This window comes from Tachysurus vachellii, chromosome 3 (assembly GCF_030014155.1).
Source record: "Tachysurus vachellii isolate PV-2020 chromosome 3, HZAU_Pvac_v1, whole genome shotgun sequence".
NCBI lineage: Eukaryota > Metazoa > Chordata > Actinopteri > Siluriformes > Bagridae > Tachysurus > Tachysurus vachellii.
The window spans coordinates 30928862-30953212 of NC_083462.1; the positions used below are offsets into that span (position 1 = coordinate 30928862).

General features: G+C 38.6%; 2 protein-coding genes and 2 non-coding genes across 4 annotated transcripts; 1 reads left to right on the forward strand and 3 right to left on the reverse strand.

Moving 5' to 3' along the window:
• Window positions 1-10515: 10515 nt before the first annotated feature.
• Window positions 10516-10587, reverse strand: trnad-guc (transfer RNA aspartic acid (anticodon GUC)). The gene has a single exon. It is a non-coding gene; the product is annotated as a tRNA-Asp (tRNA).
• A 428-nt stretch (window positions 10588-11015) lies between these two features.
• trnad-guc (transfer RNA aspartic acid (anticodon GUC)) lies at window positions 11016-11087 on the forward strand. The gene has a single exon. It is a non-coding gene; the product is annotated as a tRNA-Asp (tRNA).
• Window positions 11088-12795: 1708 nt separating this feature from the next.
• On the reverse strand, window positions 12796-15145 carry LOC132842438 (uncharacterized). Its single transcript, XM_060865114.1, has 6 exons — window positions 15042-15145; window positions 14339-14890; window positions 13856-14298; window positions 13652-13711; window positions 13493-13567; window positions 12796-13400 (listed from the first exon to the last, which is right to left on the reverse strand). Exons 1-6 carry the CDS (start codon window positions 15110-15112, stop codon window positions 12796-12798), a joined length of 1806 nt encoding a protein of 601 aa, XP_060721097.1. The 5' UTR covers window positions 15113-15145.
• Window positions 15146-15945: 800 nt separating this feature from the next.
• On the reverse strand, window positions 15946-23712 carry LOC132842439 (uncharacterized). Its single transcript, XM_060865115.1, has 9 exons — window positions 23438-23712; window positions 17930-18620; window positions 17698-17766; window positions 17520-17574; window positions 16778-16920; window positions 16575-16643; window positions 16403-16465; window positions 16231-16299; window positions 15946-16127 (listed from the first exon to the last, which is right to left on the reverse strand). The coding sequence occupies exons 1-9, from the start codon at window positions 23648-23650 to the stop codon at window positions 15946-15948; spliced, it is 1554 nt and encodes a 517-aa protein (XP_060721098.1). The 5' UTR covers window positions 23651-23712.
• Between the last annotated feature and the right edge of the window lie 639 nt (window positions 23713-24351).

Here is a 24351-nt window from a genome sequence, read left to right on the forward strand (position 1 = left end):
TTAAATTACATCCTCTATCACTTGGACACATCAGACTGGCTTAGAAATGGATCTTGCATTTTACAGCCTGTTCCACTGCGGTGCTCTGGTTCGGGTTTTACGATTTCAAGATTTTAAGATTTTCAATTTGTAATCTTGTAAGCAAGTACTCTAGATTTACTACCAATAAACATGTACAACCTCTACAGGCAGACACAACTTCAAGCAAAAAAGACTTCTCTCAGTCCAGTGAATGTTTTATTTTCTTACACTGAAAATCTTCAAGATGTTCATTTAGCTTTTCTGTGTAAACTGATGCAAAACATCACATACACATGAAATAAGAGAGCACTAAGCAGGTTAAAGCCTGCAAGATTCTGAAGCTTGTGGCCAGAAAAGTGAAGCAAAGATTTTACGTAGCTTCTCAAGCTCCTTAAGATAATAGTGTAGTGAATACTCTTTTGTTCTTGGATAGTTGAAGGTTTTTCACTCCCTAAAAAGGTTCCACTTGGAATCCACACTGATGGAGAAACACTATATTCCCCAGAGGGGCAAAATGACGAAACATTATGGGTCCAAGCTTTAATTTAACTTGTGAAGCTACAGGGCTGCAAGAGACTGTCTTGTTAGAAGTGGTAATAAGTCACACAGTTCTCATTCTGTCTGAAGTAATTTTCTAGCCATAAGCTGCACAGAAGCATGTAATATATAATAGTGATTACATTTAACATATAAAATTACACAATGAACCTCTTACACACTGAATTGTTACATGTGCATCCTTATTTGGTAGATTCCAATATTTCCTTTCTTTTTTTTTTTTTAAAGAAACATGAATGTCATCAAAATGCACATCAGGTATTGTTTAAACACCTTTATTGGATTATTTTAAAACCCCTTAGGTTTTAAACCCTGCTTGAATAAGCTGGTTACACTGTTTATATAAAATCCAATAATCTGCCAACACTTATTCATTCCTAATGAGATGATAATGGGAATAGTGTAAAGAGGATCAAGTTGACAGTGCTCTCTCTCCCCCTCACACACACACACACACACACACACACACACACACACACACACACACACACACACAAACACACAAACACACAAACAAAAAGCCTTTAATGAGATGGAAAAAAGTCAGCATCTCATTTTGCTGGCCTCTAAAAGATTTAACACATTTATTTTCATAGTGCAAATCTACAACGACAACATAAACACCTGATTATGCAGTTATCCAGGAGGTATCCAAGTATTGCCTTCATACTTTAACGAGGTTACAGTGAATCCAGAACCTATCCCAGGAACGCAAGGCAGGTATACACACTGTATGGCCCATACAGTAGGTCACACACGCGGCAATTCAGAGGAGCTAATCCAAAAAGTAAACACCAACATAGGGAAAGCATGTAAAACTCTGCACAAATAGTATTCAGACTTAGGACTGAACCCACAGATCCATTTTATGGTTTGTAATTTAATGGTACAAGGGAACTAATGCACTCTGAATGATTTCTGAATTGCTTTGACTATAAATAAAGTCTATAAGGGCAAAATGTATGTAGAGATGGAAGAGAGATTTGTGCTGAAGGAGAAAAAACAAGGCACAAATTAGAAAAAAGTGTCGGTTGGATGGCTGATGAAGGTAGACGTTACCAAACTGCCTACTCTAGCTGAATCCAGAGTGCACTATATAGCACAGGTTATTAAATTATGGCTTCTGTCAATTATTTAAAAAAAATACCAGCCTTTCATATGAAGCTAAAGATTTTCCAGCTTTTGATCATAACATCATAATATTGTAATATTGAAAATATAGTCAACAAAAATCTCTAAAACAAAACAAAACAACCTGCTTTTTTATTTGGAATGCACTACAGCTTTGGAAGTATTTTATTCATGTCATTTTATTATGCCATTTTGGCCTTCGCATTGATGAACTTATTATTAATGATATGAACGTATTATTATATAAATGTATTATTTACTGATTACTGATTTACTGATGTGTCATTTCCTATTTTCTGATTGAGTGAGTGAGTGAGTGAGTGAGTGAGTGAGACTGAGGTTTATCACCTCTAAGTCTTTAAAACAACAAAAAGTTTAAAAACCATCACATTAACTGAAATTGGTGAGCAAAGAATATAAGGCGAATAAGGCAACTGTCTAAACAGCTCTTAAAACTATATCTTATTGAAAATTTGACTTAAATATTAATACGTGCAATTGAGTAACATTCAGCTTAGCCTATCATGATGTAAACAATTTGTCACACTTTTAAAAGATGCAGTATACGTTACTGTATGTGTGTACATTTTCAAACTAATATTCATACACATAAAACTGGTTGCTGTTCCTGAAACATCATTTAAAACACTAGCCATACTCTGTGTTCCTTTTATTTGACTGAAACTTGATTTAATGGCTTGATTTTATGGCAATATCCAAGTCAAAACAGGACCGTATTGTTCGGATAGATGTTCCCTCAGACTAGAACCCAAATTGCTTTCATAAATGAAAGTGTACCATCTTTCAGAGTTGGCTGAAGAACCACTATACTAACTCCAGCATCTGAGGCACACAGTTTGTTCTCAATCTATATGAAATACTGCACATTTTAAATAAACGGCATGAGTTGTTATAAAACCTATCAGGGTCTAAAAGACTTTTTAACCCCAGAGGCTTGTATGAGATGCATTTTGTGTGTTCAAGGAACAATCCACAACTAGGTGTGCTTTATCTTAATACCTTAGATCTAAATTTTTAGATCTTAGTCTAAAAACTTATTTTTACAGTCTGGCATACGACTGGCATTTATTGTTTTATTGTGTCTTAAGTATTTTTTCTTTTATTTGTGTGTTTGTATTAATAAACCATGTGTACTTTCTGTATGTACAGCACTTTGACAAACACTTGTTGTTTAAAAAAAAAAAAAATGCTTTATAAATAAACTTGACTTGACTTGACTTTACTTAATGCAGGACGTGAAGACAAAAAAGGGTTTATTCCCCTTATACTATGGTCACTTGCCAACATTAACACTTTAAAGCTGTCAAAATATGCCTGAAAGTTTAAAAATAACAATTAAATTTCATTAGTCATTTTATATGCTGGTGTTTAGATCTAAAATTCTATCCCTCAAAATCATACACAGAGGTGAAATAGTGTGATATCATTACATTTATTGAAATTAACTAAACCTGTGTATTATCATGTGTCGCTTAATTCCTGCACTGCAATGATTTATTAACACCATATTCTCTTCAGGCGGTAGTCTGAACAGAGGGATAAAGCTCTCACAGTCTCATTATGGAGGAAAGCAGGACAGGACAGGAAGGTTTTTAATACAAAACGTCTTTGAATGTTTTTATTTACCCATTTTGCTGTCTTTTTGTATTAACCTCACCCTTGTCTTCTATGTTCTTGCTGGTGTTAATTCTCTTATTCTAATTCTCTAAGTCTAATTTTCTGTAATTACTGTATATGTTACTATGTTTAAGGTTATTTGTAGGCAGTGCATTAACTTGGCGATTAAACTGACTAGAAGTACCTGTGAGCCCAACGGTTTGAACGCACACGATCAGCCAATCAGCATCTAGTATTTAGACAAACCTTCGTTTAAACGGTTATAACCGTAAAAAGGGCCGTTGTACAGTATCTTTTGAATGATGTTGTGTTTTGTTTATCTTTTGTTGTGGACATTAATACTACCACAGTCTGCTTTCCTTGAGAACTAAAACTGCTAATCCATTCATTGCTAACAAGCTCACTGTTATAAACTTTGTTTATTCAATCGAATACTTTCCCTCTCGCCTCACCCTTTTGTACTTAGTAGTTGTGATTACACGTCCTATTCTGAAGTTGTTATAACAAATATAGACACTGAACATGTGAATATTCAGCTGTGCGCATTTATTTATTTGTCAAACAAGAAAGATAATACGTTAGAGCGCCCACTCGAAGCTTACGCTTATATAGCCAATATTGGCTCATATGGTCAATGTAGAAAAATCACAAAATGCGAGCTAAGTTAAAACAAATTGGTAAAATATCTTTTCCACCAAGTTGTCGTCAGCCATCTTGATTTTTTTGTTTATCCAATCTCATGGTAGTCTTCTCTTCCACTATGTAGGCAAAGCTGAGACATCCCGACATTTCACACTTTGAGGAAATGCACTTCTTGTTTGAATTTTAATGTAAACACACTAGTCACACTACAAAACGGTGTAGAAAAGTAAATAAGTATGTGGTTTGGGGTGTTAAGAGTGTCCTGAACAGAGTCCTAAATCTGACTCAATCCCACTGAACACCTTTAGGATGAACTGGAACACCAAATGCATCGTAGAGCTCATCACCAAACATCAGTGCCTGATCTCACTAAAGGTCTCATGGCTGAATTATCACAAGCCCCAAACGTGAAGTCGTTCTACAAGCACATGTGAAGTTGGATATGTGATGCTTTAGAGACAGGCATGAACAGTAACATCGCTATTGTTAACATTATAGATCATTCCATCGACAAACAACCTAAATAATGTCGATATCACAGTGTTATATCAACAGCCATCACAGAAGAAATACTTCTTTTAAACTCATATTTTACGATTAAGACTTTGGACCATATATAAATACTTTGTTTTTGTGTAAAATAATAATAAGCCACAATATTTAAGTTATTATAGCTTTTTTTTCCCCATATAATAACACACACACAGCTATAAACACACACAGCAACCAGAAATTACACATAGAAATCAGTAACGTAACAGATACAAAGGCAAACATAAATACAAATAAATTCAAAACAGATGAATAAATAAATAATGTCTTCTTTTAGTAGATGATGACGCCGAACAGGGATCCCATGATGCTTTGCGCAATGTGAACGCAAATAATTCATGTTCTTTTACGTATTTTTTGTTTGTGTGTAAACGTTGTTTATCAGAATACACGGATGTAACATCGTAATATGATTATTTTGCCATGTTTTATCGTTTTTAAGTGTAAACCGTCATGATTGTCCACTTACCGTCGAGTGGACGCATATTGTGTGTGATGTTGTGCTCCTCCTACAGGCGAATAAAAGGTATTGAATTGCCCAGGATAAAGTGGGAAGATGAATGAATGAAAAATTTTTGGAGGCCCCACTGCGTGGTGGGGCTGTTTACAGTGTTTAAAAGCAGTGAGTTTTATAATAGGATGTTATTTGGTTATAATAACAATTAGTTATTGTTACAGGAAAAGTTTAATTATGTACAAGAAAACATGAAGGTGAATAAATCACACTGAATTATAGTTAAGATGAAGGTGAACTGACATAAATATCTCTGCTGTATTTTGTCATTTATTTGCAATCTTTTGCTTTGATTTGATGTCTTGTCGAGCTGGAGATATATTAAAATATATAGTATATAATAATAATCTAAAACTGATATTTACCAAAACTGCCAGACACAGGAAGTTTTTTCCCCCAGACAATCATCCTGATTATCAACTGACCATAATTATATTCCCTGCTTCATATCTATAAGTACTGCATTATCAGAACTGTCAGTCATCATGTCATCCGTATGTGTTACACACACTACTGCTGCTGTATAATGTACAAAAATCATAATATTGCACAATATTGTTATTTGCAATAAAATGCACTCTTACACTTTATGTACCTAACTGATCTGTCATATATTCTGTATTCATATTTAATACTCATTGTCTTGTATAATCTGTATTGTCTTGTATAGTCTATATTGTCTCTGATCTATTGTCTTGTATAGTCTGTATTGTCTTGTCTTGTATAGTATTTTATAGTATGTTTTGGTAGCTGAGAAGGGAGGCCATGTTGGCGTATTCATACTTCCATCTACTGCATCATCTCCATGATGTGGTTTGCCATGTATATGGGTGATTAACCAGTGCGCCTGAGTTCATCCATGGCTGATTTACAGATGGCCTTCTTATAGGTCAGTATTGCAGGCAACACATTTGAATCTTTGGGGAAGTTTTTCTAGCCACACTAGGTTGTCGGCATACCAACTCTTTTGGCAAACTTTTCAGCACAGCCTGGATGACAACAGGTAGTGCTGTTCAGTGATGCCAACAATCACACAAGGTCTCCCAAAACCTGCAGAGACAACCTGAGGCTAAAAACAACCTTCAATGCATGGCAAAGTGTAGTTGCTCCTCAGTCTCCCCATTAGGATATCATTCTCTGTCTTCCATATAAAAAAGGGGTAAAGCTAAAAGTACTTGGGAGATGACAGTGCATGAATGTTGTCTATTAATTTCAGCTGGGGAGGGAAACGCCACAATGACACCATCTTTATAGGGTTGCTCACAGGAATGGAACCTAGACAGAAACACATAGATACCAGTTTGGACTCCATCCAGATCCTCTGTTGCTGTGAACAGTTTCACTGACTAACATCATGGTCATTCCAGAGAGGGACAGCAGGTGATGGCTGGACTAGTCAAAACAAGAATAAATAAATAGTTAAGTGTAAGAATTCAAAAAGTTACTGTGGTGTTTTTTTTTAATTCTAAAAACGCTCACTATTATTCAGATACCAGCTTTATTGGAAGTTTAAATTATGTTGTATCTGATTTACTATGTATATCTTTTTAAGCACTGCAACTACAGTTAAACCTATACACACCAGGTACTGTGATGGTTGACTCTATAGGCAGAGAACTTGCTGGTTCTGGTATAAAAAACATTAGCTCCGAAGGCAGGGTCACAGGTCTTTTTTTTACAATTGACAGAGCTGGGTTTGCAAAGAAGAACAAGTGACAAACAAAAGTACATTGCTAGATGATTATGTGTAACTGACTGATTTGCATAAATAATCATATTAGTACATTACATAAGTAAATAAATTTTTAAATGGATAAACTGACATTCAGAAGAAAATGACACAAATACCATCTACTTCTGAACTGTCCAGTGGAGATGGAATGGACGGTGAGAAGAGTGTGGCAGATGGTACTGCAAAAGCAAAATGCTTGTCAGTCATTTATATTTATATATATTTATATATCACAAGTTATTTTGCCTGCTTATCTCAACCAGTGTTTATTACACTAATATGTAAAAATTGTCACCATTTTATTAATTAATATTTAAACATTAAAATTAGTCTTAAGTAGGGAGAGCAAAATGGCATACCGTAAACACATGCATTTAAGTGTTAGCAACCAAAGCAGTTCATTTTTTTTCTCTTTTTAACCATATAAGAAAATGAAATTAATGCTTAACCTGATCACATGAGGTATCATATTATAGTTATTAGGACAGTTATTAAAACAACAAAGCAAAAGGAAAGATTCAGTTTGGGAAAACAATTCATAGTCCCAGCCCAGGGAAGATTTGGTTATGAACCTCTTTCAGGTCCTGATGCCTGTTGTTCTCTGGCAGTCGATGATGGTAGTGCAGTAGCAAAGTGCTGTTGGCATGAGAGCCAAAACAAACCATCTGGTCATCCTCTAATGCTGCTGCTGTTGTTGTAACTGTTTTTTTTTTTTTTTTTTTGGTTTTCACTCTCAGGTGAGATGAGATGAGATTTTTTCCGATTTTATTCTGGTGTTCTCTGACCTTAAACAGAATGATAAATAGCTAAAAAAAAAAAAAAAAAAAAAAAAAAATGAAATGAAATGAAAACACAAACCCATAAGTAATTTACCATGGTATAGGTTCCATGGTATATTGCATATAAGATTTTTACAGTACCGTTATACTTATTTGCTGATACAGTACATGGACCCCCATGGTATATACTTTATACATGGTATATACATATCAGGATGTTTATGTACTGTCATAGTAATATTTATACAGTAACCTCTGCAATGCCATTTTACCTGTTATGGCAACATCCAAAGGTTAATATACGATACTGGGGTGAATACCATAGTATTTATTGGATACCACAGTGGTGACCAAAGTTCACTAGATATTTAATGTGATACTGCCTGTAACTAGTATTGTGTACTAGCAACTTATATGGTACAGTATGTTCAAACATAACATATTAGATGCCTGCTGAACTTTGGTAATATGTGAACTTGTCACTGAAGGGTCACAGGACCTTCCTTGGTAGTCTATACAGTCTTATTGTTCCTACCATGGTAATGGTTTGATGTACCAAGGTTATACTGTGCAGAGCCGATCGGCCCTATACGCTCACTACACAAGTTGCGTAGGGCCCCGCAAATTATGTAAGGCCCCGCCTCCCCCTGCCTCATTTTACAGCACGTGTTAATGTTTACTGTGTAGATGACAATATGAAGCGGAGCTATCTATCTGGCCATGAAAAGAGAAAAAAGAAACAAAATGAGAGTGAAATGCAAGAACAGCAATCAGGTAAACTTGTGTTCTCTTCAGGTTTGATGTCAGCAAGAGCAAATAACAGTAAAGTTAAGTTGATGTGATTCTGTCTCTAGTCTCTATCTGACTAGCTAAATTTATTGCGTGAACATTCGTGCGAATAAACGCCCGAGGGGAACGGTGTTTATAAACGGCAGCTCGATTTCCAGCAGCAACACCTGTGTGGGGACCAGTACAAAAAGTAGCGTGATAGCACTAATGACAATGTTTATAGTCTCTCAATCAAGGTTACAACAACGTTAATGCAATATGGAAACCAATGGATTTACATTGGAATGGGCATAATGCCAGGTCAATATGAATGCACATCCCTCAGTAAATAATAACCATTAGGGATCAAGGGCCCCTTAGCAGAATTTTGCTTAGGGCCCCAAGGAGGTCAGGATCGGCTCTGATACTGTGGTATATATGTGGTTAGGGCTTGTACTATAGTTTACCCTAATAACATTACTTATGGGATAAACACAGTAGAGTTAAATGTAACAGAATTTATTTGGCTTTTGTATCCTGTATCTACTATATATAAATGCCCTATAAATGAATTTTCTGAGTATCCTGAAAAAAACAGCATGTTTACACGTAAACACAAGCCTTACAGCGGCCACCAGCGGCCAAAAGTATATTACACCCGTAGTGGTTTAACACTACCATTGAAAATGAATGGGAAACAGTTTAGAGATTTTTAAATAAAAAATTCAAAGACCGGGGTTCGATTCACCGAAGGGGAGATATCACCGTTTATTATTCATACTTTCTCCATATCAACTACAGTGATTTATACATCAATAACCTTATATTCCTGTTATATACCAATATACCAATGTCCCTAGCACAAATTGAGCTCCATGAAAACATGTCTCGCAAGCATTGCAGTAGAAGATCTTGTGTCCTGCACAGAGCCCTGACTCTGACTCAAGTCCACTGAACACCATTGGAATGAATTGGAACCAGACCTAATCACCCAACATCAATATCTGAACTTACTATTGTTCTGGTGACTGAATTCCCACAGCCACAAAGCCACACTCTATCTATATAAAACCTTCTCAGAAGAATGGATATTATTGTAACAGCAAATGGGGGACTACACCTGGAATGGGATGTTCAAAACGCACATATGAGCGTGATGTAAACTGTTTGCAATATTTGGGGTATATAGTTTGCTGTCAGGTGACAAATAGATTTGTCACCTGGTATTTACCCACTGGAATTAGCCTATGTATTGGCTTAAATGGTCTGCATGGCCTGGTGCAAGCAGAACCATACTCATTGATTAAGATTACTCAAGTTCAGATGATACTGAAGACACAGAGTGGAAAAGAGCTTTATATCAGTTGACACGGTTCAGTTACTTTGGGTATGTTAGGGCTAGATCTCTCCTTACGTGAATACGTAACGTGACTTGACAGTATAGGTGCTGGCAGGGCAGCTGGGTTAAGAGGGTGAAGGTGAAGTGCAAACAGAACCGACACTGATCATTGAGAACAGGGAATGACACAGACTACCCACTCCAGCTCAAAGAGATGAAATGTGGAACATGAGATACCAAACACCCAAGTGACACTGCAGGATCAGAGAGAATGGGATGCACCGATACCCCTACATTCTTTAAAAGCCATGTTACCTTGGAATCAGAGAGACATTCAATAGGTGCTGGCCACACACACTTAGTCTGCCCTAAGAAAATGTGTCATAGGACTGAGATTCTACCATTGAGCTGTATGTCACAGTTATAGAAGACACAGAATTAGGCTAAATGAGAATGGTTTAAGAAATTGGTCTATTTCTGAGCTGAGTGCAGCAAGCAAGCTGTAATTATGACTGGCGTACAGGATGTACTGAGAAGAGTACCACAAGCCACATTTGGGTTTGTCAACAGGACAACTTGAGCATGAGGCAAATTTATGCAAATTTTCATCAGATTTATCAGATAACAAAAGGCAGACCTACACCACAGCTAAGAAAGAGATGCATCTTCTGCATGTCATGAAGATTGTATTGGGTGCAGAAACAGCATCATGCTGTAACAAGTTTGAGCCTTTTACTTGCAGTGAAGGGAAATTTAATTTTTACATATTACAAATCGACTTATGAATCTCTGGCAATCATGAACTACGTCAAAAATACATTAGTGAGCAAAAATAATGAATCTCCCCGTCGGGGAATCGAACCCCGGTCTTCCGCGTGACAGGCGGAGATACTGTCCACTATACTAACGAGGAGTTGCCGTGGTTAGCCAGTAGATGGTGCTATTTAATCATAATATATAGCCTGTTGAAGCTTAAATTCCGAACTCGTAGTATGCGTAATATACAATTAACTGCATTTCTGGTTTCTGACTCTCCAATCGTGAATGTTAAGGTCCATGTTCGAAGGCAGTTTTTACCTTCAGAGAATAACAAAAACAATAGAACTGGTATTTTAGTTTCAATCATTTCAGGGTGGACTGTACGGGAGTAATGGTCTAATGTCAAACTATTAGCTTATAAAGTTTAATTTGATTATCATCCTTTTTATGAATATTCAAGAGTAGAATGTGTATAAAAGGTATATAACTCTCCCCGTCGCGCAATCGAACCCCGGTATAATAGGTACAATAGAGATATACAACAGCATATATAAGACGCATACAGCACACGTTTAGCGCAACTCCTCGTTAGTATAGTGGACAGTATCTCCGCCTGTCACGCGGAAGACCGGGGTTCGATTCCCCGACGGGGAGACGTTATTTCTTTTCTCCATAATGTACTATATATTTGAACTACATTTAATTAAAATACATTCATTAACCCATAGGATGATAGTTGAAATATGGCCCGAGGTATGTGGACACCTGATTAGCACACTTGTGTAGTTCTCCTGCAAGCTGTTGCCTGTTCCAGCAATGCTCTGAATGCAGAGAAGCAGCACACCCAGACCTCCTCACACAACATCAGCACAGTTCCTCTACATTTGATCATCCGATATCACTTTCCCCCATGGGGATGTACACGACGCTGAGCAGAGTAGATGCACATGTCAGCTGGTCCTGATAGAATACCAGAGCACGTGTCAGCTGGTCCTGATAGCATACCCTGGCGCGTGTTCAGACAACAAGCTTTAAAAAGCTGCTTAAGATCACTGTTAGCTATATGTTAAATTGTAGGTGTTTATGATAAAATAGACCAGTGATTGTAGTTTACAGTAATAACAGGGCATTGGAGTAGCATTTAAATAATATTTCAGTATTAGTATTTTAGCTTTGTAGAAGCCAACATTCTGTGTTCCGTTATTAAAATGTATGTATTGTATACATGACTACTAAACTGCTCAAAAGGTTATACGTTATACAGTATGTTTTCTTTTGTTGTAGCATTATAATTTCCCTTAACTGGAACTGGAAACCTGTCCCAGCATGACAATGTACCTGTGCACAAAGCGAGCTTCATGAAGACATTGGGGGTTAAGGTTGGTGTGGAAAAATTCAAGTGACACACAGCCATGATTTCAGCCCTGAACTCCTTTAGGATGAACTTGGAACACCGAATGCATCCCAGACCTCCTCACCTGCCAGCTGAGTCTGATGTAGCGCAACTTCTCGTTAGTATAATGGACAGTATAATGTCGGAACAGAGTGCCAGCCAATCAAATTGAAGCATTTTTGCTGCTCTCCCAGGCGCTAAATGTACGTCACTGTCAATTTTTAGTAATTAAAATGTTTGTCTAGACCACGGTTCGAATCCCACTCAGTGCGACCTTAAAAAATATTCTGCACACTACTTTGTGAACTTTAAACACAAATACATATATTTAACACATTTCTGAATAATATATAACAAATTCTGTAAAGTGAGGCACACTACATCAAAAGAAATCAGTGTTAATCATTATGTTTATTTGGCGTTCTAAACACTTTAAAGGAGTAAAACACAATAGAAATAACACATGTAAGACTGCACATATATACATATTAATGCAACATTAAAGACTAATTAAATTAATACACATTTAAATAAAGAGAAAATATATTTACAAAAGTTTACATAATGTTTACTGCATGTGAATGGAAATTTACAACATTTATTTTTATTTTCTTCTTTCTGCCACCCATCTCTGTCTTTCCATCTCATAAAATGCAGACTTCTGAAACTCCTTCCAGGTCATTTCTTTTTCCATCCCCTGATGCTGGTAAATGGAAAAGACTTTTGAAGGACAGTAAATATATTTCCCAGCAATTCCAGGGAAGTCTGTATGTAGGTGTGGGCTGTTTGGGCCCTGCTTTAGTTCCATCTTACAAAACCTACACAGGCGTCCAACACGATGGTACTTCAGGCCTCTTGGGCTTTTGCTGTCTTTTCTCCTCCACCCGTTTCTTTGTGGACGCAAGTTCTCTCTGAAAGAACTCGGTTTCCATAAAGTCTTGAAATAGCATTCTGGGGTTTGTTAATCCTTCACCACTTTAAGCTTTGAAGACCTTTGTAGAGCAGTAGAAATATCTGACAGGGCCTTGTTGATAAAAAAAAGTGGACAGAGGAGCCATCGTTCTCATAGCGAGACTTTGACTGTCCACAGGCAAGACACGTCTTTGTCTGCTTTCTCTGCTCTGGCTGTTGCTGCTGCTGTTTCCACTCCATGATGCCCTCAACAATTTTCTCCAAGCTCTCAGGAGTCAAGGGTGTGGTTTGAGCAGGTGCTGGTGGATGTACAACTGCAGGGTGGATGTACAACTGCAACGAGTGCCAGAGTTGCTGTCGTTCCTGCAGTGTTTCTGGACTTGTGTTTAATGAAGTACTGGTATTCAGCAGTTTGGCCAAGTGCTTGACATACTGTGCTATGTGCCGTCTTGTGGTTGGATGAAGCATGCTGTTGGGGACAGTACGGGAACTGTGGACCATTGCTGCATACTCCTGATTCAACAAGCTGTCAATGGCCTCCTCAATTGCCGCTGTCCAACGTTTGTGGTCCAGCACAAACACCCTTCCACCAGTCTTCACCGGTCCAGTGCGGGTACTAGAAGGTGAGGCCAGCATGGGCAGGGGTGGTGTGTATGTGGTTTCTACATAAAGGAAATCAAACAGAATCAATCTTTGTGCCCCAAAATAAATTTTAACAATGTTTGATAACAAAATCTGTTCATCTGTAATTTACCTGGCTTTGACCCAGGTTCTGCATGGGCACCATGAGATGAGGACAGTGACGGCACAGGCAGCGTACGGGTGGATTCTACAAGTTAAGCATAGTTTTATGGATAAGGGAAAAAAACAAAGGCAGTAGGTGCACAAAATTGTTCATCTGTCAAAAGGTTACCTGGTTCTGACTGTAGTTCCAAATGGGCACTATCCAATGAAGAACGCAAGGGAGCAAATTCTACAAAAACAAAAAAATAGCATCAAGAATGTTGCTACAAATAATAAATGTATAATAACAATGTCTTGTTTATTCATTAAGTCTATTTGTCTTCAAAATATCTACCTGACTCTAGCTGAGGACTTGAAGTCACATCAAGCTCACCAGGATGGTCTGCAGACTGGGCAGTGGGCGTGCTTCCTTGATCAGCTGGACTGAAAGCTTGAGTGGTCTTGCTCTTGTGCTTTTCCCAGTCCAGCACAACAGGGCGACATCCAGGTTCCACATACTCCAGCCCAAACCTCTCTCCAGTGTCTTTGGTGCAAACCTGAAGGATGGGATATTTTGCCGTTCCTAACACCCTTGCTGAAGCAGTATTAAGATCGCCAATTAGCAACGGATCAAACACTCCCGGAAGCCGAACACCTGGTATTTTCAGATCCACCAGACGCTGAAAGTTCCAGCGTGCCACTCCGGTCATGCTCTGGGCTTGAAACAATTCAGAGGAAACACGTGTGCCAGTGACCCACTGAGCCTGGTGAAAGTGGTAGCCCTCCTGCTGAGATGTTCCTCTTATTGAAATCCACATCAACTTTAGCCCCCTCACCCTGGACGTGATTTAGTTGAATCGTTCCACCATGTCTGTACAGGATCTCACCAGACACCTCAGTATCACTGATACAGCCTCTCAGGATGTGAACACGTTGAATGCGCCATGTTTTCAGCATAGAGGGTTTGTACAGGGGAACACCATTTGGATCGGATGCCAAATGGAAGAGCTTCATAACACCTTCAACCTTCTTGAGAAGTTCGTGCGGCTGAGGGATCTTTGTTCTGCAGTGTTCCCGAATGTGTTGCTTGGTGGGGTTGGCAGGCTGAATCCCACAAAATGCATAGGCATTCTTTAGCTTCTGCATGTCCTCCTGATCTACTACACAGAAAGCGGCAGACAAGAACTTGGCGAAGGAGCTGTACAGGGCGTGATGCTCTGATACACATTCGCGAAGTAAGCGCCTCAGACAATGAAACAGACCAAGTTTGATCACTATGTTCTCGTCGATTTGGGACCTTGACGCACATGTGTTTTGGAGAACACCAGATGTTTCCTCCAGAATAACGGTATCCCCTGTCTGCCAAGCATCCCAGTTCAGGTGTTCTGATTTTTCAGGGTCTGGCACTCTGTATGCTGCACAGCAATCCCTGAAAACACAACATAAAAGTGTAGCTGTGAACATTAATACTGCTGTATCAATCAAAGAAACAAAACACAAATCTGTCAAGATGTAATTAGTCATCTTTGCACGCCATTGTATCATTGTATCTATGAATTGTGTGACATGTAATGTCTCACCTGTCTACCCACTGGTACCGTGCCTTGTCCACTCCTGCCATCCTGTACCGATGAGCCAGCCCCTGGTACATGGGTTCTTATGACTTTTCCCTCTCAGACTGCACCATCACCCATGATACGACCATCCAGTGTTCGTTCATGATGGCATATGATGACATAGTGCCAGACGTGAACGTGACTTTCCTGGCCACCTTCCGGGTGTGGTCTGAGCGGAATGCTTGCCCAAAGGTTCAATGTAAAAGCTTTGTAATGGCTTCCTTCTGGCGCTGGTACTCATGGAGGAGGCAGTCAGTAAGATAGTGAGCAGACACACAGAGGCCATTCCATCCATCAATATCATCATAATCACCAAAGGGAGCAGGCTGAGTTTCCTTTCTTATGAAACCGGTGATGCTCTTCTGCCCGTACTTGCCTGCCTCAGAGTCCAGGACACTCTGGCAAGTCAGAAGGTAGGCCAAGTTCGCACGCTCGTATTTGAGGTGCATCATTTCCATCACCTGGTTGGCCATGTCCGTGGGCGATTTACCTGTGCGCCGTAGCTCATCCAACAGAGACTTGCAGATGGCTTTCTTATAAGTAAGAGCCGCAGGCAGTAAATTAGTAAACCTTTTGGGGAGCTTTTCCAGCCACTGTGGGTTGTCTGCATACCATCGTTTTTTGCAGACTTTGCAACACAATCGTGATGAGAACAGGTAGTACTGACCTGTGATGCCCACAATCACACGAGGCCTACCAAATCCAGCAGACGTAACCTTTGTCTGCCTACACCCGTCAATGCATGGCAGAGCATAGATATTCCTTAGTCTAGCCATCAAGATGTCATTTTCAGGCTTCCAAATAAAAAATGGATGAAGTTGGAAATATTTGGGGATGGTAGATCAGAGACGGTGTCGATCAGTTCTGGCTAAGGAGGCAAACGCCACAGAGACACTGTCTTCATGGGGTTGCTCAAAGGGGGTGAGCCTGGCCATAGACCCATGGATTCCAGCTCTGTCTTCATCCAGATCTTCTGCTGATGCGAACACTTCCACTCACGGACATCATAATCGTAGTCAAGAGGTTGTGGAGGAGGGCCTCTAGAAACGGCTGTAAAAAAAGATAAAAGGATGATTTTCCAATTATAGCTACAGACCTTGACTATGGCAGTCACTCTTTCCCCATAACAAAGACACAAAGTAATCCTTCTTACTTGTAGGTGTCTGTTGTAGAGGAGGAGGAGGGCTGCACACTGAAGAGCCAAGGGCAGAGGTTAATGAGTCTGGAAAGACAAATAGTAATTAAAAATACATTTAAAAGTGGGACAATAAACAAAGAAAACAACTACATTAATGACTCAGATAAGTGCATAAATCCAATCTTACCATGTGATGCCTCAGCTGTACAAAGAACACTATATGAAGTGTTATCTGAAGATGAGAGATTTTCTAAAAAAATAAAAAGATGGATAAACAATCCATTCTAAAATTAGAACAGATTCAGTACAACATAATGTTTTCAATACGTCAAGTCGAGTCATCTGAAATACAATCTTACCATCTTTGCCACATTCCTCAATTATAGGTGTCCTGCAGACTGGAGAGCTGTCTGTGGCGCTGATGTCTGCTAAAACAGAGCATTATTCCTCTATGAGCAATTATTTGTATAAGAAGTGAGAGTTTATAAATATGATTTTAAATCCTAAAGAGTAAAGATAGGTGAACATGACAATTTGCTAACAAATCTGACACTAAACACACCTGCAGTTGAAACCGGTCTCGTAGATTGTGTGGAAGCTGATTGTTCCGGGACAAGAAACATCAGCTCTTTGGGAAGGACCAAGTGCGTTTTCTGAGCTGTCAAGGCTGGTGCCGAAAGAAGGAAAAGATACAAAAGATTAGTACTGTAGTAAATAAGAGAAAAGTCCAAATATATAAGCAGAATTATAATGTAATTACACATTTATGATTTACCATTGACAGGTGGCAGTTGCTTGGTGTCAGGAGGTGTTATAGAGAGGGCAGCTGAAGGCACTGCAAAATGCTAAATCTTGTCAGACATTTGTGTGTAATAATATAAAAGGTTCAAAATACCCCACACTTACTTCACCCGCTTATCTTTATGGTACTAATAAACAGTAAATATTATGCCTACCAAAGGAATGTTAATCATTTCAAACTGTGAAAAGGTAACTTACATGCACATGCATCATCATGAGTTAGTAGACAGAAATATTTAAAACTCAACAATAAAAAAAAAGAATACTTACTCTGATTGTGATTTATATCAGTTCATGGTGGTCGGGGAATCAATTCATAGCACCTTGAACAGTTAGTATATTGCCAACGGCACAGACGTTTGTTAGTGGAACATGGCCAAAACAGTGACACAATAAGAAAGGCTTTTTATTCAAACTTGGAGAGCATTTCATATCACAATTCAACAGAACTGTGCTCCAGTGCTGAGCCTGATTTGTAAAAAACTTTTCCTGGTCCTGCAGACCGTCTCAGTTCAGCAGCTGAGGATGATGATGATGTTGATGACAGTGGTCGTGAAGCTAGTGATAAGCACACAACACATTAACATATACAGCATATTTTTAAGACTTTTGACAAAATGAAAATCCATTTGTAACACAATCAATTCATTACATGCAGTCAGTACAGAAAGAAATACTTACACTGCAACTGTAGCTTGGAGGGGGAGATGTTTAGCATCGCACTCTCTAACTTGTCGTCATCATCCATTTCTGTTGGTGAAAGACAACATTTTCAGTGTACTCTGATTTCTTAAATTATACCTCTGTATTAATTAAAGTATAGTGTTCATGTAAAACAAGCTATGATGTTATTCATACTAGTGAACACAACAGAAAACAATTCCTTCACAGAAGCAAAAAATAAACAACTGACCCATTGGCTTAGACACTGCACTTGAGGCAACCACGGGCGGACGGGCCGACTGCACCTGATTACGCAGGTATTGCTGCCGCTTGTACATCCGTGTCCCCGGGACACAGGTTGCCCCCAATATAAAGGATGCATAACCATCAGCCCTGTTGTTCCAAATCTCCTGCCACGTACTCTTCGCATGAGCACCAAAACCAACCAGCTGGTCACCCTCCGACGAGGCTGCTGGTGCACCCGGATTTTTGGACACATAACTGAGCAGGGACTGAATTTCATTAAAACTGCGGGCATAATTAGAAAAGGATAACAAACTGCTCTTGCTGGGTCCTTCTGCCGTAAAGACCCCCATGGCCTCTTCCTGCTGAAGGTTCTTTATTAGGTAGATGGTGTAACCCATGTCATTTTCAAGAAGCCACCGGAAAGATTTCCCCTTGTACTTTCCAAACTGCAGGATGTATTCACCAAGAACTTCTGTTTCGTCAGAGGCATCGACTCCTCTTTGACGGACCACAGCAAGAGCGCTTTGCCTGACGAGCTCCTCATTCTTTGGTGCCGACTTGTCCTGAAGAGCTGGGTTATCTGAGATCACCCTGGCCTCCTCAGTCGGCTCCTGAAGGAGATATCCGAGTGGTCCCTTACGGAACACGACCTTAATGCACCCTGGGAAAAACACAGATTTTTTGTGCATGGTGACCTGTAATACAGAAAGAGTGGTAAATGTTAGATGTTAGCATGTCTGTTTAAAACAAAATACAATAATCTCTATAAAACATTATACACTGTTTGTTTATAATCCCTACCCACCCTGGCCCAAACTTAACAATCATATGATTTAATTATCAGGCAACACTTAACAACTGTTCCCGGACATGTCTTTCACACCTAGTGGTTTATCACCTAGGAGTGACTTTGACTGATGTATGGAAAAAGGCAATGGGCCATAGGAGCCATCACAGACAAAGAGTTTCACACACTCATTAACATAGAGAGTGTAACTAACACTAAAAGCATTCAATGTGCTTGAAAGTTTTTAAAACAACTGTTCTGTAAGTCATTAAATACGTAAAATCACAAAAAAAGTCATTGCTCATTAATAATTTAACTAGTAAATCACGCTATCATCAAACAAACACACCAACAGGACAAAAATAAAGCCATTTAAAATTAGTGTAACCATGGCTGCCAACTTTTGAGTTCAGCTTAGAGTGAGATCTTGGGGGCGGGGCTTTGGTTATGGGGAGGGGCGGGGCTTGGTGTGGAAAAAATACAAACACAAAATCCTTGCATTAGCAGAAGTGTATTAAGTATATACTGATTGTCAAAGTATTTGGTATTTGTACAGAATTTCTTGGGAGATTTACATCACATTTTATTTTCACAAACATTTTACAGAAATAGGATTAACATGTGATTAACATGTTCACAGATTAACATGTGCGTTATTGTAAGTGCTGGTGGCTGATTTTGCAGCCTTAATCATTGATTGGGATGTCGTTGACTTGACATTCTGTTCTTAGAAAACAATAATTAACATTAACTACTAGGCATGTCCAGATATTTGTCATCTGGAAATGCTTTTGTACTGTTTTTTTATGATAAAGTTATGTAAAATAACTGCTCAGTGCTGCAAAACAAACAACTCTGCTAATGCTAACTTAATTCTATATAAACTATATAACAGCATAGGCCTATTAGTTACTAGCCTAAACTGGACTTAAGTATAGTTGGCTGCATTTTCACAGATTGGAGTTTCCCGAGTCAATAACTCCTGAGCTAAAAGCTCTTTTTACACAAATATCACCTCTTTTCTATCGTAGTCATGTAGAGAGGCAGCTACAACCCAATTTTCCTCAAAATCTGCTTTCCTCGGTGGTTTACAAAATACACAAGTCTCTATGTGCAGACGGCTGAGAGACAGATTCCAAGGGACCGTCCGCAAAGTGCGAAACCCAAAAAGTCAATAACTTCACTGTAATACACTGTACTGTCACCAGCTCACACATCACTGATGTGCCACTGTACTGTCACCAGCTCACACATCACTGATGTGCCACTGTACTGTCACCAGCTCACACATCACTGATGTGCCACTGTACTGTCACCAGCTCACACATCACTGATGTGCCACTGTACTGTCACCAGCTCACACATCACTGATGTGCCACTGTACTGTCACCAGCTCACACATCACTGATGTGCCACTGTACTGTCACCAGCTCACACATCACTGATGTGCCACTGTACTGTCACCAGCTCACACATCACTGATGTGCCACTGTACTGTCACCAGCTCACACATCACTGATGTGCCACTGTACTGTCACCAGCTCACACATCACTGATGTGCCACTGTACTGTCACCAGCTCACACATCACTGATGTGCCAATGTACTGTCACCAGCTCACACATCACTGATGTGCCACTGTACTGTCCCCAGCTCACACATCACTGATGTGCCACTGTACTGTCTCCAGCTCACACATCACTGATGTGCCACTGTACTGTCACCAGCTCACACATCACTGATGTGCCACTGTACTGTCACCACTGATACTACAACACTTACTTGGCGGAAATGTCTTTTGTTAATTTTTGTTTAAAAATTGTTTCTTTTTTTTATGATTTTTCATAATAATAAAAATCAATAACACGGCTATTATGGGAATTATATTCAATAACTTCACTGTAATACACTGTACTGTCACCAAACTCAGATCACACATCACTGATGTCCGGATAGTTATACAACAACACTTACTTGGGGAAATGACTTTTTTGTATATTTTTTATGATTTTTCATTAAAAAAATAAATAACTTCACTGTAATACACTGTAACTATCAGGACATCAGTGATGTGTGAGCTGGTGACAGTACAGTGTATTACAGTGAAGTTATTGACTGTTTTTTTGTATTCGCTTTTCGGGTTTTGCACTTTGCAGACGGTCCCTTGGAATCTGTCTCTTAGGTGTTCGCACATAGAGACTTGTGTATTTTGTCCAACGCGGAGTAAAGCTGATATTTAGGAAAATTGGGTTGTAGCTGCCTCTTTACATTACTACGGTGAAAAAGAGGTGTTATTTGTGTAATAAAGGCGTTTAGCTCAGGAGTTATTGACTCGGGAAACTCCAATCTGTGAATATGCGGCCAACTTTAGTCTAAACTGGACGGAGACACGGAGCGCCCTGTAACTCACTGACCTGCCTGCGTTCACAATTCACACGGTTCAGATGGGAGGGAGAACGGCTGACTACACAGTTTATGGGAATAAATTGTGTATTTCCCTCACAATTGTCACAAAAATGCTCACTACACTGTCTGTCTGGTCTCTTTGCGCGTTGCTTTGCGAGATCATGCGGCGCGATTTGTTTTTCCTCACTGCTGCACGAGTCTGCGTGAGAATATGGGGGTGTGGCGTGAGAGCGTGAGAGTTGGCAGCCATGGTGTAACACATGTAAACTAATAGACACTACCAAAAAAAAAAAAAGAATAAAAAGAATAAAAAGAATGGACACGTTCATTCATCGTTTAGTATGCCATTTTGGTACGGGGGACCCCCTCCTCTTAATGCATTAGCGTCAATGTAGGCAAAGAAATAAAATTACCATAAATCGTCATGAATGCGATTTCTAGTTTTTTTTGGTCGTTCCAAAGGTCAGACATGTATTTATCATTAAGTCCAGAGAAAATTTAAGGTTTTGATATTAAGATAATCTACTTTTTCACAATATAATACATAGTGCTAGTAGGTGTAAGTTTATTACTTACATTCTTCCACTTGAGTAAACTTCAAATGAACAATCACTACTTACCTTATAGCCTACTGCATGTAACACTGCTACAATGGTGTGACTATACGTGTTCATTTAAACATTTAAATTGTATTGGTTTATTAAATATGATACACAAAGCAATTTTACGGTGGCCGGGAAGTGCAAACCAAATTAACAAAACCCAAACCAAATTAACAAAACCCAAACCAAATTAACAAAACCGAAAACACATTAACAAGTCAGACAACCCGGAAGCGGTTGGTATAATTTGTTAATGGAAACTTACCATCATCGGACGAGACACCTTTCATTCACCTTTATATCTTTAATGACAGTCGTCTTGTCCAATGATCGGTAAGTTTCCATTCACAAACTATACCTACCGCTTCCGGGTTGTCTGAATCGGTGCATGAAACACATTAACAAATCAGAAAACAAATTAACAAATCAGAAAACAAATTAACAAATCAGAAAACAAATTAACAAATCAGAAAACACAACGACATTTCAGACAACCAGGAAGCGGTTGGTATAGTTTGTGATTGGACAAGACACCTGTCACTCAAAGTATACATGAAGTTCAACAGTCTTCCACAGGGAAAAGTTGGAATGGATGGATGGAATGGATTACTGTGGATTAATTCTGTTATTTTCTTGAACGGAGAACTTTATTTAAACGGAGAACTTTACACATTACACATAAGATTCCATACCTGTATATCTTGAGTGACAGGTGTCTTGTCCAATGATTGGTAAGTTTCCATTCAAAAACGATACACTACCGTTTCTGGGTTGTCTGACTTGTTGTTGTGTTTTCGAATTTGTTAATGTGTTTTCTGATTTGTTAATTTGGTTTGGGTTTTGTTAATGTGTTTTCGGTTTTGTTAATTTGTTTTGCACTTCCCGGCCACCGTACAATTTGCAGGTGGAAGCAAATCACAAATTTGAGAGGAACATAATGTGAAAGTTAGATAGTTGAGGTGCCAAAGACTGTTCAATTTTTTATTTACTCTTTTCCCGCAATACTTTTGCCACATTAAATAAGTATGTACTAAAGTCACATAAACCAAAAAAAAACCCCACAAAGTTTGACTTTGAGGCTGAACTGCCAACCTAACTGGTGACATCTTTCCAGGACTGTCAGCTGAATTAACCATTTAAAAAAAAAGTGTTTAGTGCTGCAACTGCAACTCGTCTGTGTTTATCACTTGGGAATCTACAAACAGATTCAGATTATTTTATTTAGTACCATGTCAGCAATCAAAAGCTATTTTCATGGCAAAATTCAATTACAAAAACTCAAATATCATATAAATGCAATAAAAACAAAACAAATATAAACAGCAAGTCATATTATACAATTTTTTATTTTAATTAACATACTTTTATTTAAAAAAAAAAAAATCCAAAACCTTTTCAGGCATAATGTCATTAAATATGTCTTTAAGTGAAGTAACTTGATAAAAGTGCATTCTGCTTGTGTTAAGTCCAGGACAATCTAATAAAATATGTTTGACAGATAAGGGAATCTTACAAAACATACATAAAGTTGGGTTTTCACCTTTTAATGTCCTTATTAAGAGCTTTGGAATCTACAAACATTGTCTGTTTTCCTAACTGTCAAAAACTAATGAGTAACTAGCCTGGATTAGCTGCGGTCGTTAACCAAGGACTGAAACAAACCAACGGAACAAGAAATATAATTTCCTAACATTCAATATCATACAACACATTCTCACTTGTGTAATGTAATCCCTTACTGTCTGGTTTTTAGATTTCTTTCGTTTGAACAACAAAATGCAGCACAGAAGTCCGGCATCGTCCATGCATTTGAGGTAAAGGAGCACCGTACAAAGATGGCGGCGGTTTTGACGCATTTTTAGGACCCCAATGCGACATCTAGTGTATAGATATCTATGGATCCGTACAGCAACACGATCGGTTCCGCGCATGTGCGAAATGACGTCACTTCCTGTCTAAAGTACGTCGAAACGATTTACGGCAGTTTCGGATATTAACGCTATCCTTACGCATAGCACTTTATTTGCAAGTCTTATTATTTGCAATTATTATTTGTCTGCCTTTCAACAATTAATAATATCGCTCTGTTTTGTGTGCAAGTTTGCTTACTCTAACTTGTTTTTATGGTATTGTTCTAAGCAATCACTAAAATAATATATACAATTTTTAAGGTTAATATGTGACACAAAATAAAACGTATGAGAAAATGTAGTAAAATTAAACTATAGTTTAAATGTTATACATAATTTGGGAAATACAGATGTGTGTGTTTACATTTAATATTTTCTAAAGATATGTTCTGCTTAACTGTTCTTATTGCAGCATATTTTTACAAGTGTCTGAATTGAAGAAAAATGGATTACAAAAACACAGGACAAAACTGATTTATTCATAAATTAATTTGTTCCCTCCCTCCCTCACTCACAGAACATGGCATTGACCTTCAAGCCTTTTTCATCAATGCAGTAGGACAAAAATGTTTCCATGTCCTCTTGACATTGAAAAATAAACATAAAGTCATCCTTTGCCTCAGGGAATTCATCACACATGACCCTTTTGAGCGCATTTTGTTGGTCATCATTGCTCATTTGCAGAAAAGCAGGCTCTGTCACCTCCCCACGGAATAAGTCTC

What these genes read in the sequence shown, in the direction of transcription:
- LOC132842438 (XM_060865114.1), bottom strand. Translation starts at nt 15,112, where the DNA reads ATGTACCAGGGGCTGGCTCATCGGTACAGGATGGCAGGAGTGGACAAG. An exon ending in CGGTACCAGTGGGTAGACAG is followed by an intron (nt 14,891 to 15,041) that starts GTGAGACATTAC and finishes TTGTGTTTTCAG; the next exon opens with GGATTGCTGTGCAGCATACA. An exon ending in CCAGTCTGCAGACCATCCTG is followed by an intron (nt 13,712 to 13,855) that starts GTGAGCTTGATG and finishes TTGTTTTTGTAG; the next exon opens with AATTTGCTCCCTTGCGTTCT.
- LOC132842439 (XM_060865115.1), bottom strand. Translation starts at nt 23,650, where the DNA reads ATGCGCGGAACCGATCGTGTTGCTGTACGGATCCATAGATATCTATAC. An exon ending in TCAGCTGCTGAACTGAGACG is followed by an intron (nt 16,921 to 17,519) that starts GTCTGCAGGACC and finishes TATTTACTACAG; the next exon opens with TACTAATCTTTTGTATCTTT. An exon ending in GAGACCGGTTTCAACTGCAG is followed by an intron (nt 16,644 to 16,777) that starts GTGTGTTTAGTG and finishes GCTCTGTTTTAG; the next exon opens with CAGACATCAGCGCCACAGAC.